At 34.6% G+C, this 15,077-nt stretch overlaps 1 protein-coding gene across 1 annotated transcript in view; it reads left to right on the top strand.

Moving 5' to 3' along the window:
* The window catches only part of AKAP12 (A-kinase anchoring protein 12), a gene marked incomplete at its 3' end in the record, with an annotated part of 80,575 nt that overhangs the window by 46,309 nt on the left and 19,189 nt on the right, over positions 1–15,077 (top strand). Inside the window, 1 exon segment of the mRNA XM_072409271.1 lies at positions 14,218–14,341. Within this exon segment, the coding sequence (XP_072265372.1) occupies positions 14,218–14,341 (124 nt within the window).

Genomic DNA, 15,077 nt, shown 5'->3' with positions numbered 1-15,077 from the left:
TTTTTGTACTGAAGCACTACTACTTTGAACCTACAATATGGGCCTGATTTATTAAACTCTCCAAGACTGGAGCGAATACACTTTCATAAGTAATATGAATGAGATGAAAGATCATTCCTGTATGTTGTTACACAGTGTTCTGGCAAATACAATTGCAGCAATTGTCCTGAGCAAAATATAAATATGTGGATGCATGTAGGGGCAACACAGTGTATTCCAGCACTAATTTCACTCTTACTTTTAGGTGAAATTTTAGAATGCATGAAAAAAGAACATAGGGCATTATGGATCATACTAACGTGCTTTTCAAAATGTAATGTATTGGGAGAATCAATACCGGGATTGAACTTTGGAGAGATCTCAATGGAAGATATTCCCTAAAATGTTACTGGGTACACAAGATAGCCATTTGTGGTTGTAGATTTAGTCACATAATCCCAAAATAAGAGCATTTCTTTCATATTCTTCATTTTGGAATAGGTGCAGTAGTTATGAACCCCCCCCCCCCTCCAAATGCACATAGCAATTATTATTATTAGTTATTTATTTAAAACTGAATACGCTGCTTTAAGCTTTTTTTTTACATCATTATTACAGTGTACAAAAACCATAGTTTCTGCAGGGTAGGGCCTAATACCAATGAGACAGTAAAACCAAACGGGGTAAAACGTAATCTTTTGAATCGCTCCTCAGCATAACTTGTATGGTTTTACTATCTTGTTATTCCCATACCCACCACTCTAAAAATAGGAAAAAATATCTTATTTTGGGATTTGAGATGGAATGAGACATTTGTATACTTTCTATTTTAAGAAGGTTTTATTGTGTTATGCACCATTTCAGCTACAGGGCTTTTTGATCCCTTTATTCTCCCTCACCACAACCTCTATGTTTATATATTGTCTGGCTGTACATTTGTACAGGATAGAGTTGCTTGCGTATTCTCTCTTCAGTCACAGCCCAGGTGTGGCACAGTAAGTTATTCTGTCCTGGTCTAGCTTTATAAGGTGCCAGTCACCCTCCCGGGAATTTCTGCTATAATAAAAAATGCAGCTGATTCAAACTGTACCCTCACAAAACAGAAATATAATTTATTTAAGCTGGTATATATATAACAGCAAAAAACAAACAAAACAAACAGTCTTGTCTTTTAAGAGAACTTTCTAGTCTGTATGAAAGAATTGACTGGCTACTGAAAACACTAATATGATATAATCTGCAACGGTCAGCCAAATATAAAGCTAATTAGACCTTAGAAATTAATTTTGCTGTTGTAGATTACTCATACAGTTTCTAAAGTGTGTTAAACCATTTTTGGTAAATATATTTTATTTTACCATGGGATGCTTCTGTATACTAAAGGGCTCTGTACATTTATTATTCAGCTATGCCATAATGACTTTAAAACATAAGAAAAACATAAGATGTTTTTCCAGTCCAAAATAGGACGATGATTGTAAAGGGTGCTATGATTTTACTTGGCAAGTAACTTTTCAGTGGCTATTTTGTTAATAACTGTATAACGAGGCTGCTGTGTGGTGATGATGAATTATCCTCTGGAGAGGTTTCTGACATCACAGGAATTTTGGAGGGGTGAGGCAGCTATTTCCAGCATTTGAGAAGAAAAAAAAAACAGGTGTTAGTAGACATACTAAGATGCCAATATATTTATCAGTATAGTACACATACTAAAATGCCAATATTGTTTTCAGTATAGTACACATTTCGCACCTGTTGCCCGCTGCTTTTTAAGTAGCATCTTTATTTTAAGTTTTTAACTATTTACTGTACATTGGATTTTAAGAGGATTTTCTAAAAGATGATTCAAAATGCTCTTTAATAGATGTTACCGTGCCTTTATCTAAGCAAAAATGAGTGCATACATTAATCCTTAGGACAGGTTCATTAGGGCTTAGGGCAATACTATACATGAAAATGTACTTCATCATCCAATACACCCACTCCTTTCTCTTATCTTGCTTATGTTGTTTTGTATTGGTATGTGCAAGTATTTCTGTTATACGGAAAGCTTTATTTTTTTTGTGTACTTTTAGATTTTATCAGTCCAGTATAGATTTCTGAAAACTGTTATCATATATCAGTATCAGTTACTGCATGTGTATTTTTATGTATGTGCTCTGATGGTAAAGTAAGATTTGATGTGCTAAAGTACACAAGCTATATCAGTATAATCTAATAAAGATCCTAAGATTCATAGTACTGAATTATAAATCAGACTCCTTCCATCAAATTAAAGACAGCCTTTGCTAGATTGTCCTTCCCAGTGTTCCTACCGATGACTTTAAAGAGCCATGTATTTGATTTATTATGCCAGTAAAAGTAGCAATTAGAAGATTAAGAAACCTTTCAACTCTGACAGGGGCACTTCAAATTTTTAGTTTATTCTTTTGTTTACAGGCTTTATCCCATAAACGAAAAAAACATGTTGCAGTGATTGCTTAAAAAGTGTTAAGCTACGTACACACTTCCAATTATTATCGTTGGAAAACGAACGACGAACGATCCTGCACGATATCTACAAACGATCGTATAGCACCCGTCCAATCCGATCCGCCGGTCCGGTCGTTCGTTTCCAACGACTTTCCTCGTTCGTCGGCGTCGTTGGTTACTTTTTTACGAACGATTTTTGCCCAATCGATCGTCGTTCGTTCGTCGTTCATTTTGAACGATAAAAATTGGAAGTGTGTACGCACCTTTAGCTGGGGTTAGGATTTAATTTTATTTTACATCTAAATCTATGAGCCCATCTAAAACTTTTTTCTCTGAAGGTGCTGGTGTCCAAAGGAAGCTATGTTCCTCCGTAGGTAGATTAAAGCGAGAGTAGCCACTTTAAGAAAATGTGTTCTAAACTAAGTTTTAGGTATTATGCATTAGGTTAGGGAGATAGGTCTGGAGGGAACCATTATTATTATAAATATTAATAATAATAACAATAAAAATAAACTTTGTTTATTTAGCGCCAGCATATTACACATTTAATAAATAGGGGTTGCAAATCACAAACGGACACAAACAATGACAAAAGACGAGGAGAGAACCCTGCCTGAATGAGGTTCAAATCATCCAGAGTTACTATAGTTTTAGACAATTGTGCATAAATGTACTTCTGCCAACTGGTTAATATCTGAAAGCATGCAGAGCTACTATGAAAGCCAAATTCTCCTCTTTTCTTGCAAACCTCTAGATGGGCAAAACTTCTAAACTTTACAGATACTAACCATTGTACTAAACACATCATGTAGTACGTTTTTGTTTTTCAGTACTAACAGGAATTTGAGGTTCAGTAATAACATTCAAAACTTAAGTTCAAGCTCTTCTGATTTCAAACAGGAGTCCCTTATTTGAATTTATTTTGCTGACAATTGAGCTACTACAAGTTTTGTTTTCTTGGTGTCTGGAAAAATACTTTCATGTAAGCTACATATTTATTATATCACTAGGAATGTATTTACAATGTAAATTAGCTTTCGAAAAATGTATTGGGACTGCGGATCTCTGACCACTATATAAATGACCTAAATCCAAACACCCTTTTCCCATCCGACTTAAGCATTTTATTCCTTATTTGAGTAAAAATATATTGTATCAATTTTAGTATATGTTTGCCTAAGGGAAGACCATGAAAAAATTCATAACTTGTAAATTTCTATGTTCTACTAAAAGATATTTACGTGTTTGATTTCCTTGTATCAGGACAATATGTTGTTACTCTGTTTCTTGCTTTGGAAAGATGAATGGCTTGATGGATAGTATTTAGATTTTTAGCATTATAACATGACAACACTTTGGTATTCTGCTTTTATCCCCAGACATCAGTATTTTATTATTACACAGTATTTATATAGCGCCATCATATTACGCAGCACTGTACAAAGTCCATAGTCGTGTCACTAACTGTCCCTCAAAGAAGCTCACAATCTAATGTCCCTACTATAGTCATATGTTATTAATGTAGTCTAAGATCAATTTAGGGGGAAGCTAATTAACCTAACTGCATGTTTTTGGGATGTGGGAGGAAACCGGAGTACCCGGAGGAAACCCACACAGACATGGGGAGAACCTGCAAACTCCATGCAGATAGTGTCCTGGCTGGGATTCGAACCTAGGACCTAGCGCTGCAAAGGCCAGAGTGCTAACCCCTGAGCCACCGTGCAGTATGTCAGTGGCAGTGTAGCACAGGTTGATAGATAATTTTATTTTCCAAATAGGACATACTTTACTCAAGAGACTCCTTTATTGCTGCAAGAAAAATATATTTATCATATATATATCAGACGAAATAAGTGTCTGATAGAAGCTTCCATTTTCTAACAAGCTTCACATCTGTGGAAGTATGATGGACAGCAACAATTGGCTGAGGCTATAGAAGCATGTTTAGCATGCAGAGTGAATTGTTGCAAAAATTCCTATCCTCGAAATGGGCTTAGACTGAGACTCAAACATTTTTTTTGCTGGACAATGTGTCTACTGAATGCATTTTCACCAAATATTCAAAAAAGTTTATAGAATTGTTATATCACATATTAAAACAGAACTAATGTCCACAAAGTGATAGAGAATAATAATCACCAAAAAGGACTATGTGTTAACTTGGGAGCACCATCATGTCTTCTACTCTGTGGTTTTTGCTTTTTATGAGTCCAGCATTGCTTTGACTGCAAGCATTGACGCATGCATTCATGTAAAAAACTGTTGCTTATTGATCCTTATCAGTCGTGTTTTGACTGCCTTTATAAATACGTCCTAATCTTTGTAATAATCACTATGGTAATTGACATGGGCTCAAATTATCACTGTGTGTTTGATTTACTATTGGAGAAAATAAGGTAAAAATGAGCCTGTGTGCATTTATTTCCAAAATAATTTGAGAGTTACTAATTTGGTTTACTTATATAGTCATGTACTATGGCTGCAGTCATCCACTCATTAGACGTAGGCCTCCTTTTAGCTTCTTATTCTCTTGAAAAAAAATTTTTTTTCAGGAAATGTACATTGTTGTGGTTGATCATATATTCTGTGCTATTTAAATCAGGATTACAAGCTCAAAGGTCATCCAGTTACATGAGAATATATGATTCCGTAAAAGCCAAACTATACACCAAAAAAACATCCCTAAGCAAAAATACTTTCAATGGAAATAATATAGGTAATGCAAACATCACAAGAATAATTTTTATGTTATGTTATTTGTTTATACACATTTATTGTTAAAACGAAATAAAAAGTCTGTGACTGATTCCTCCTTCACCTTTTTTTTTTTCTGAGATTCGCATTGCATTGCATGCCTTGGGTTATTGAGACCCAGTGAACTAGAAAAGGACCTGTATAGGTATGGGTAAGGATTATTGCAAAGTTAAGCTTCAGTGGAGTTGTGTCTCTATTAAAGAAATGACTGGAATGAAAGTGTAGATAGAAAGAGTTCTTTGAATGATAACATCTTCAGAGGACTCCAGTCCTTTGAGGAAAAAAATAGGGCAACCCATATTTGTATGAGACATAACTCATCAAGCTGACGGAAGATGGCGTCCCTGGGTTCTGAATAGGGGCCTATGTGTATGTCTACATGTGTTAGGACTTTTTAAACAGGGCTCCCCATTTAAATAACTTGGTGGAATGTTAGCCTGTCAGTAATTTTAGTATAAGATGATTGTCATTCCATTGGCAGTGCATTCTTTTCTTTAATGACTTGAACTTCCTGGTGGGGATTCATAGGTCACAGACTTCCAATTTTCACCCTGTTGGCCTTTGAAATATAAAGATAAAAAGTGAACATACATGTAAAGAATGGTTGGTGTGCACATTTTTATGATTTATTTTGTTAGAGCAGGGCAAGTTGCTAAAATGAATGGCCTGCTTTGTAACGTAACGATCTTTAATGAATGGTAACAGTGCCTGAATTAAGAATCATTAATCCCTACTGGATGTCCCTAAATGTCTCTGCACTCTGCCTATAGCCACATGTTTTATTATGGAAAGTAACATCACATAACTTTTTAATTCCTATATTTTTGTCAAGCTGTCTACAAAAGTAGAGATTAGATTCCCAAAAAATATTCCCCAGCCTGAGATGTGCAATCCATTTGATGCTCTAGTTATCAAGAGAGTGAATTAATGTCTAATGATAAGTTGTAATGTCCTGTAAAAAATAAGACTGTTAGATGGACAAGTGATCCAATAGCCATATAGACTTTATTGTGTGAAGTGATCCTACGTTGATGTGCGACACGCTACTAACAACTGAAATCATGAAAGGTCACAACTCTTCCAGTTTTCTTGCCCTCTGTACAATCCTGAGCCTCCCTAATAATGTTTCATCATACAACATCAATAAATGGAACATACATGACTGAACAATTACAATGATGACAAACTATTACAAAAATGTTTTACCTGCCGAGATTTTATGTGGTGAAGGCAGGCAAAGAGAACAGCTACTCATCGTCAGTAGTTAGACATTATACATACAAATGAGTATAGAGTTTTCAATGTTTAGTTAGTGTCAATTAGGTTACCACCCACTATATTTGGGTACCATAAACTCTGCTTTTTTTTTTCTTTCACTGAAAGCAACAATTTTTTTGCTTAACCACCTAAGCGTTACACTGAGGTCTAGATTTCTGTACCAAAAGTGATCCACTGTTTTTCATGAAATTTTTTTTTAAATTGTAGACCTGTAACTTACAGAAATATGTCCGAACAGGGGTTCTAGTAGATAATATGAATATAAAAAATGTTTGAAACACACAATCATGTAAAAAAAAATTACTTTTAATAAAATTAAAGGAAAAACACAAAAATCAGCAATGTAAACAAATCATAAATACTGAAAAAGCAGTAACTCTGTATATTGTAAAGTACTATATTATTCTAAAACACCTCCCTAGTGTGGCAATTTTTAAAACTTTGATTCTGTATTTATTGGAGTTTGTTTTGAATTATTTTGTATTTGATTGGATACGGGAGTTTGTATCCAATCCAATACAAAATAAGAATTTGAATTTCCAAGTTATTTACTTTTATTTTATTTTTTTTTATTTTCTTGTATTGGATTGGATGCTGGAGTTTGTATCCAATCCAATACAAAATGACAGTTTGAATTTACCAATTATATACTTTGTATTTATTTGAATTATTTTGTATTGGATTGGATACGCAAGTTTGTATCCAATCCAATACAAAATGACAGTTTGAATTTACCAATTATATACTTTGTATTTATTTGAATCATTTTGTATTGGATTCAATACAGGAGTTTGTATTGAATCCAATACAAAATGAATGAATGAGTTTCAGTTTGAATTTCCCGCACACGCGCCGACGTCATCACGCACGCAGGGAGGAGCCGTCCGTTTTTTTTTTTCTCCGCCGGACGGCTTCTCCCTGCAGAGATCTTCCGGCGCTGGAACGAGGACGACGTGGGACGATCAGCGGGTCCAGGTAAGATGCCGGCCGGCTTCTTACCGGTCCTGCTGTCACCCGACGAAGGCACCCGACGCTGGAGAGATCGGCGGACGATGATCGATGGAGGACGACGCTGGATGAGCACAGGGGGACCAGGTAAGTAAGGATGTACAAAATCTCGGGCTTAACCATCCTTGCAGTTTTTTTTTGCCCGAGCGAAGGTCGGGCTTAACTGCAAGGAGGTTAAATATATTTTAGATGATGGGACACTATCCTGACAAATTTAGGCAAAAGTAACTTTATCTAAACTCAAGAACAATAAAGTAATTTATTTAGTAGTATTAGTAGTTTAGTATTTCCTAGATAATTCTGGCTGATTCAGTTTCTTATTTTCAGGCTTATTACTTTATTTGCACCTTAAAATTCTGGCAACAACATGCTGCCTTTCCTAGGGTGATTGTATCTACAGAACAGCATTGTCCCCCTAGGGCAGGAAGTATGTTAAGATTGCAAAGCATCTCCCTCTCCTTATCTTTATAACATAGGAGTATGTGTTTGTAGTCAACAAAACTGCACTGAGCAAAATGGATAACACAGCTTCACACTACATTTTAAACAGGAAACAGGATTACACTGATTTTCCATCACCAAAAGAATTACAATTGAGCATTTAACAGGTCACAAAAAAGGGTTTTTACTGTCATAAAGACTGCCCTGGTAGTACTATGTTATACATATTTTTATCATAATTGTCTAAGAATAAAAGTATAAAAAAGTAAATAGTTCTATGTAAATATTCTTACACTGCCAAATATAAATAGGTCAGAATCATTGGTCTGTCCACATTGATTGACGATCAATAATGATGCTTGGCATCTTTTGGATAATTTAATATACAATTTATGTAAATAAACTCATATAACCCTAAAAATGCATACTTTATCTTTTTACCCTATGGTGCCTACTCCTACCCAGCTGCTGTGCTAGACCCTGTAAAAAGAATAGCCAATTGTTCATAAATATTAAAACACAGTGCTAGTTAGATAAAATACGGACTCTTTTGTTTATTTATTTTTTTATTTGACTAGATGGTGAAAAGACGTTGCTTGTTCACTTTTTTTTTATTTGGTTATACCTTATTTTGGCCACGTGTGTTGCAATCTTATTCACTCCCCATTTAGATTTACAAACAACTATGCAGTGTAAGGGTCTGCTTGATTGAATTAAATTGAATAGATTGCTGGGTAAAACCTTGCACTAAAAGGAGATTGAACTATTTGTGACCGGATTAAAAGCAGATAACCTAATAGGCCACTATTGTTTGGAAAATTGAATCTACATTTTTTGTTACATGAATAACAAAGTACCACTCACAGTGCATGGCATATACGGAACAGTGGAATTGCAAATTAGATTAAAACATGATGTTCTGAACTGCTAGCTATTCAAAAACACATTACCAGAAATCCAAATGTCTGTCTAGGTACATTATAATCCCACATTCATGTTTTTATGCAATACCAGTCCTGATTTAGGATGATTGACTAGTACAGTTCCAAAAGCATTACATTTTTTTATTTACATTTGATATGACATGTGATATATTCACTCTGTTTGAGCATCCTCAGTAAAATAAACTTTTTATGTGCCTTTGATAATTGCATGTAAAACAGTTCACAGGTATGTGAGCTTTGTTTGAATAAACATCACAAACTACTTTGAAAGCACGTGCTTCAGACCTGTTGTCACTACAAAATGAACCAGTGCTGTTGGTTGTTTGCTTTATAAATGCTAAAATAATTTGTGCTTACAGACAATTATTATACTAGGTAGTTCCCAAGGTAGTTCTCAATTCCAAAATTGGGTTGAGATTTTTAAAAGCCGAGGTCACAAACAATGGCATGCTTAATGATTTTCATACTTGCTTAAAGCTTACCTAAAATAGTTTATTTTATGTGAGTGAAAGGCATTTCCAAGTATAAGCCTATATCTATTGTTATAAAAGGGGTGTGCACCATTGTGTTTTCCCAGCAAAGAGCAGAAGTTTTAATAGCTTAAGATATATTCAAACGTCTTACACAGAACTATTGTGTCAGAAAAGACATGAGAATATTCACACTAAATACAACGATTATCCAAATATATGAAAAGCAATTCCCTTTTTACACTATTTGCGCCCAAATAAATAAATGGACTGAAAATTCCTACATTTGATTGTGCAAACATTAGCAACTCTTTGAGGTTTAACCCTTTGTTGACAAAAGTTTTTGTAGAAATCAACATAGTGTAAATCAGGAAGTTGTCATCGAAGGTTTAAATCTGATCCCTACAAGCCTACTTCAGAAACATGATTCATAGTTGAGCCCTTGGTGAAAGCAGAGGAATGTACAAACTGACAGATTCCTAGAAATCTCACACAGGGACTTTTACCTGGGAAGGGGGCATAATCATGTCGTTATACACACATGTATATCCCATCATAATAATCTGTCCTGCGTCTAGTTATTGGGTATATTTTGACTCTTATTAAGTTTATATTTACAGATCAATAGTTAGAAAAAAAAACATGCTGAGATGCATCTGAAATGGGAACAAATCAATAACCCTGACCTATTTCAGTATATGAATAAATTATTAATTTTTTTACATGAAATGTCAAGGTTATATTTAGTCACTTACTATAAAAAAGGCTAGTATGTTTATTTAATTCTGGGTCAAGTAAGGAGAGATTGTACTATTAAAAAAACACAGAGCCAAGAATAAAAAAAAGCTGCTCGGCCATCACTTCATGTGCTTTGGAAGAACTCATTAAAAGTTATTGTTGCATACACAAACCGTTTTATACATCAACTTGTTGAAAAGTAGCGTAAACTTTATTAAACAGATCTAAATAATGCACAGTAGCTCAACTCTTTCTGGACAGTATAAAATATTGTTCTGTATATACAATGTGTGCTGCTGTAAAACAATGTGTTTAAAGAAATGTTAAGATCCCTGGAAACATTAAACCAGATCCCACTGATTTTTGAATTTTGGGTGATGTTTAGCATGTATCTGGGAACATTGCAACCATAGTAGAAAGCCAGTAACAATTTTTGAGGTGAAGGGGAAGGGGCGTAATATACAAAAGGCAGGCATATACATAAATGAGAAGTTCATTGTTAGGTTTACATACGCTTTGACCTTACCATCATGCTTTTGGATTGTAGGAAAAACGTATGTATATTTTTATTTTAGACTGTTCATATTTTGGAATATTTTAAACATTGCTTATTGTATCCTATATAATGTTTTGTGCATAGAACAAGAGATTAGAATACTCCTAATGTCTAAGAGGATTGAAATAATTTTTCTTCTATGGTTTGGAGTGAAAGCCATGAGTTAATTGTCTTTTAAAACAATTGCTTGACTTACAAATATCCAGCAGTAAAAGCCCACTTAGCTAATGAGTGCCAAAGAACTTATGATAGTCATAAAGGTGGCAAGACGCCTTCTTATACCCGAAGTGAAGTGTTGTGCTGGCAGAACCCTTTCCTACATTCTTTTGTATTTGGGACAATTGGTACTAAAGGTTATCTAAACCCAAGATTGGTTATCTAAACCAAAAACTTCTTTTTTTTGGATTTGGATAGAATGGTGAGGTGTTAGAATCTTTTATTGTTTTCTGCATTCTAACTAGAGATCACAGGCACTGGGAAAGTAATGGTGAGGGAAACCCGCAAACTTTTCATCAGAACAGGAAGTATAAAGAAAATAGGCAATTTGTTCTGTCTAAATATAAGCATTAGCTCTGCCTTTCTGTTGTGTCTATACGACATGATGTTTTTCCTAAATAATTTTAACTTTTCACTATTCTATCCAAAATTAAAAAACTATATACAGCCTACAGTATATTTTAATGATGCATGTGTTCCCTAATATAATGCCCATTCCTCTACAAAGAAGGTAAAATAAGCTGTTTGTTTGAAAAGATTTCCTGACAACTTGGAAAACTTATTAGGATTTATAGTAACAGAAAATAGATATCACTATTCATTTATGCATATTTTTCAATACCACAGTCAATTTTGTAGCCTATTAATAAAAGGGCTATGTTTTTTCTAAGGCCGTGTTACTTAACTAAATTCTTTATACAGTATTAAGCTCCTTGATTGAAGGGGAACATGTCAGAAAAACATTTTTTCGATAAAGTTTTTCGATACTGCGCCTTAACTCCAGAATCACTTAGGAAAGTATTGCTTCTGTACCTTCAACTTCCTGTGTGTATTTGGAGCAGGTGTCAGCTCAGGAAGTGAGAAGTTCAAAGGGAAATTGCTTTCATTTAACATGTAACAGAAGGAATTACACATGGATTTGCATTGTGTGGCCTGAAGCATTTCACTTTCCTCCATGAAGCAATATACTGTCTTTAACTGTCAAAATGAAACTCTGCGATGCTAGGGGTTTACTTTCTTATACCAATTTTAACTAATGTAACTAAACCTATATATGTTTGATTTGAAGAACATTTGTTAGGACAATGGCCTTAGTATTTGGTAATTACTGTTGCAGCTCATCTAACACTGGTAAAGATGTAGTGAGAACTGCATATTGTTTGTTCAAGGAATAAAACAAAAGATATGTCTATACCCTATTGTTAAAGAAGATAATTGCAAAGCATCTCATTTCACACTGGGATGAACAGACACCCTTCTTCTGGCCTCATTGAGTTCCTTTATTCAGGCCAAACATAAGCAGATCTTTCATCAGATGGGGCAAAAGTTTATAAAGCTATCATTTTATGTTATGAGTTTAGGGATTTCAAGATTAAGATACATAATGTATACATAATACATAAATGTACGGTTTACCACTGAGCTAAGAAAGGAAACAATACGGAGAAATGTAATATTGAATAAATGTCTTATTTTTCGGAATTGTTCTGGCCTTGAAAAAAACAGTTTTGGCTTTAGATATTTTTCAAAAAGCTTGTGTTCAGTTGGCGTACTGGCTAAACTTCTATGAAGTTTCCAGGTGGCTGACAGCCAGTCTGCTACAACCACAGATACCTGCTGAGCGTTATAGGGGGGCAGACAGTCAACAAACACCCCCAGCCATCCCTGTTACTCCTACATTGGGCCAGACGCTGTTTGCAGTATCTGGCATATGACTACTCTTGTAAAGTGAATATAATAGCGATTCACGGCCACCCAGGGAACAGCCAGTCTGAACAATTCCTTAAAAAAGAAGATTGAGCGCATGCATGATGATTATGACTTAAAGTTTCTTCTACCTTTTTTTAGGAAAAGACAACTGATCTCTATTATAGCCAGATCTCTGATTCTAAAAGGAATTCATTAAAACTGAATAATTAATTCCTTTTAGAATCGGAGATCTGGCTATAATAGAGATCAGTCTGTGTCCAAATAGGTATTATTCTAGCATGCAAACAGGCCTAAATGTGTTTAGTGATTATTTTTTTTACATTAAAAATTATACTAAATTATGATTTTATCCAACATCCACTGATAACCAAACATGTTCTGCCTTGCAAACACAGGTTCAACTTCATTTGGGTACTTGCAAAACATGGAAATAGTTTATGTAAAGCAGTGATGATTCTGTCTTGCACAAAAATGTACCGTAATCATAGAATACTCATAGAATGACATTTATTTTTCTACCACTATGTGTGAACAAAGTACATCAAGATAACTTCAGTCTTACAATGAGTAATAAAAAAGGGAAATAGGAAAAAATGTACCTGCAATAATATTAGATGCAGACATTAATCTGAATAATTTATCAATTATTATGTTACTTGAAAATCTCATGCCTGTTTGCTTCTAGTAGAAACATGATGAGGTAGACAGGTCTGAATTAGGATCATTCCATTGAAGATCAGGTTACTGCTTGCATAACTAACAATGCACAGATGTATAGTGCAGGTGGAAAAGGACAGCCCAAGTCTAAAGCCTTTATTCAGCTGGTAATCAGCTTTTCTTTGCTCTCTGTGTTTAGCTGAGCTGATGTCACCGTCTGCTCATATTACTGTTTATATAAATATATTAGGTCTTTCTGTTTTTAAAAAGTGTAATAAATTAAAGGGGAATTACAAGAAAAATACCAAATTCAGCAACAACAAGCAATATGATTAGCCATTTATTTGATTTGCATAAATGTTATAGGGTTACAGTTTATCCCTGGTTGGCCCAGCACTGCTACAGGCGATCAGGTGGGTCTTCAGCCATGTGTAGTCTCTGACCTTGGAACCTCCACTTGTCCTATTGTTCCTGATGGCTGAAAACAAATACATTATTGTGTGTCTTTTATATCTATCAGTTTTAATGTAAGTTTTACATACAGCTTTTCTTTTTTTTGATATTAGATGTACATACTTTTAGATCAATTTGTAAAGAGTTTACAAACCAAATTTTTTCAAGTCCAATATGCACTTTTAGAACTTAGCTTCACAATGCGTTTTCTGATCCTTTTAAATGACTGCTGGTTCCTAGATTGAGGTCATTAGCTCCTTAATTCTATATCAGAGAGGCCATCACCATCGTCTGCATGACTGTTCATTCTTTGCTCCAGCAATGGCAGCACATAAAATATCTGACACCTCTACTAAGTCCATAGATCCACTTCATAAACAAAAAGTTAAACTTTTTGCTATACATGAGATTTGTAACCTGCTACCATGCCATCACATCCAAGAAGATTCAATTGGCCTTGACACAGAAATACCTGACTTTATAAGCAGGGCTTTTGAATTTTTATATATAGATATTATAGCAATTTTTTTTCTGTTTGCAGCTTCTACATAAGAATGGAAAAATTGCTATACTTAATGGAACATCTGAAGGAGAAGAGACTGTTGAAGTGATCATTGAGGCTGAGGATTTTAATGGATTTCAGGAGGAAGAGGTAGCCAAAGATGGTATGTACCTGACCTTCAGTACTTATTTCACATTATTGTATTTAAGAAAAGGATACTTTTATAAAAAATAAATATAATTTATTATGTAACATTTGCAAATTTTGGTTAGTGAATACTAAAATTTGTTCAACACACACACAAAAAAATCAAATGTTATTTTCCTTGTGTTACTATCATGCAACCTTTGCTTGGTAATTGTTTTGAATTGGATCAAGCATTCCTACTACATGACGGTAATGCAATGTTTCACTGATAAGAGCAGTGACAATGTGAATGTAGTAGGCACACAATCTACATACAGAACAGGATCTGCTAAAAACAAGCAAAAATGTTTGATAAAAACTTTTGCAGGCGCATTTTTACAACTATTTTTTTACTTGCACATGTAAATCAAATAAAATAACAAACTGAACATTAGTTGCTTTCACTGCTTTTACCCTTATTGGTTGGTATTTGGGCATTATAGGATACTTATAGGACAGTAACTCCCAGAAAGTTATTAATTGAACACGAGGGTTGCTTTAGAGCAGAGGTAGGCAAACTCCGGCCTTTAGGCCGGATACGGTCTAGCCAGTATTCCAGTCCAGCCTAATGCCCCCCTAGTTATTTATTGTTGGATCTGGCCTAATTGAATTGTCGCATTATCGTGAGGGTGTCCCCCCATTATAAATTGATTAGTAAAAAAAAAAAAAATAAGAATTACAAAGCAATCGCCATTTTTGGAAATTGTGTTTAT

The sequence above is a fragment of the Pyxicephalus adspersus genome, chromosome 4 (assembly GCF_032062135.1).
Source record: "Pyxicephalus adspersus chromosome 4, UCB_Pads_2.0, whole genome shotgun sequence".
NCBI lineage: Eukaryota > Metazoa > Chordata > Amphibia > Anura > Pyxicephalidae > Pyxicephalus > Pyxicephalus adspersus.
This window is presented reverse-complemented; position numbering and strand designations above follow the sequence as displayed.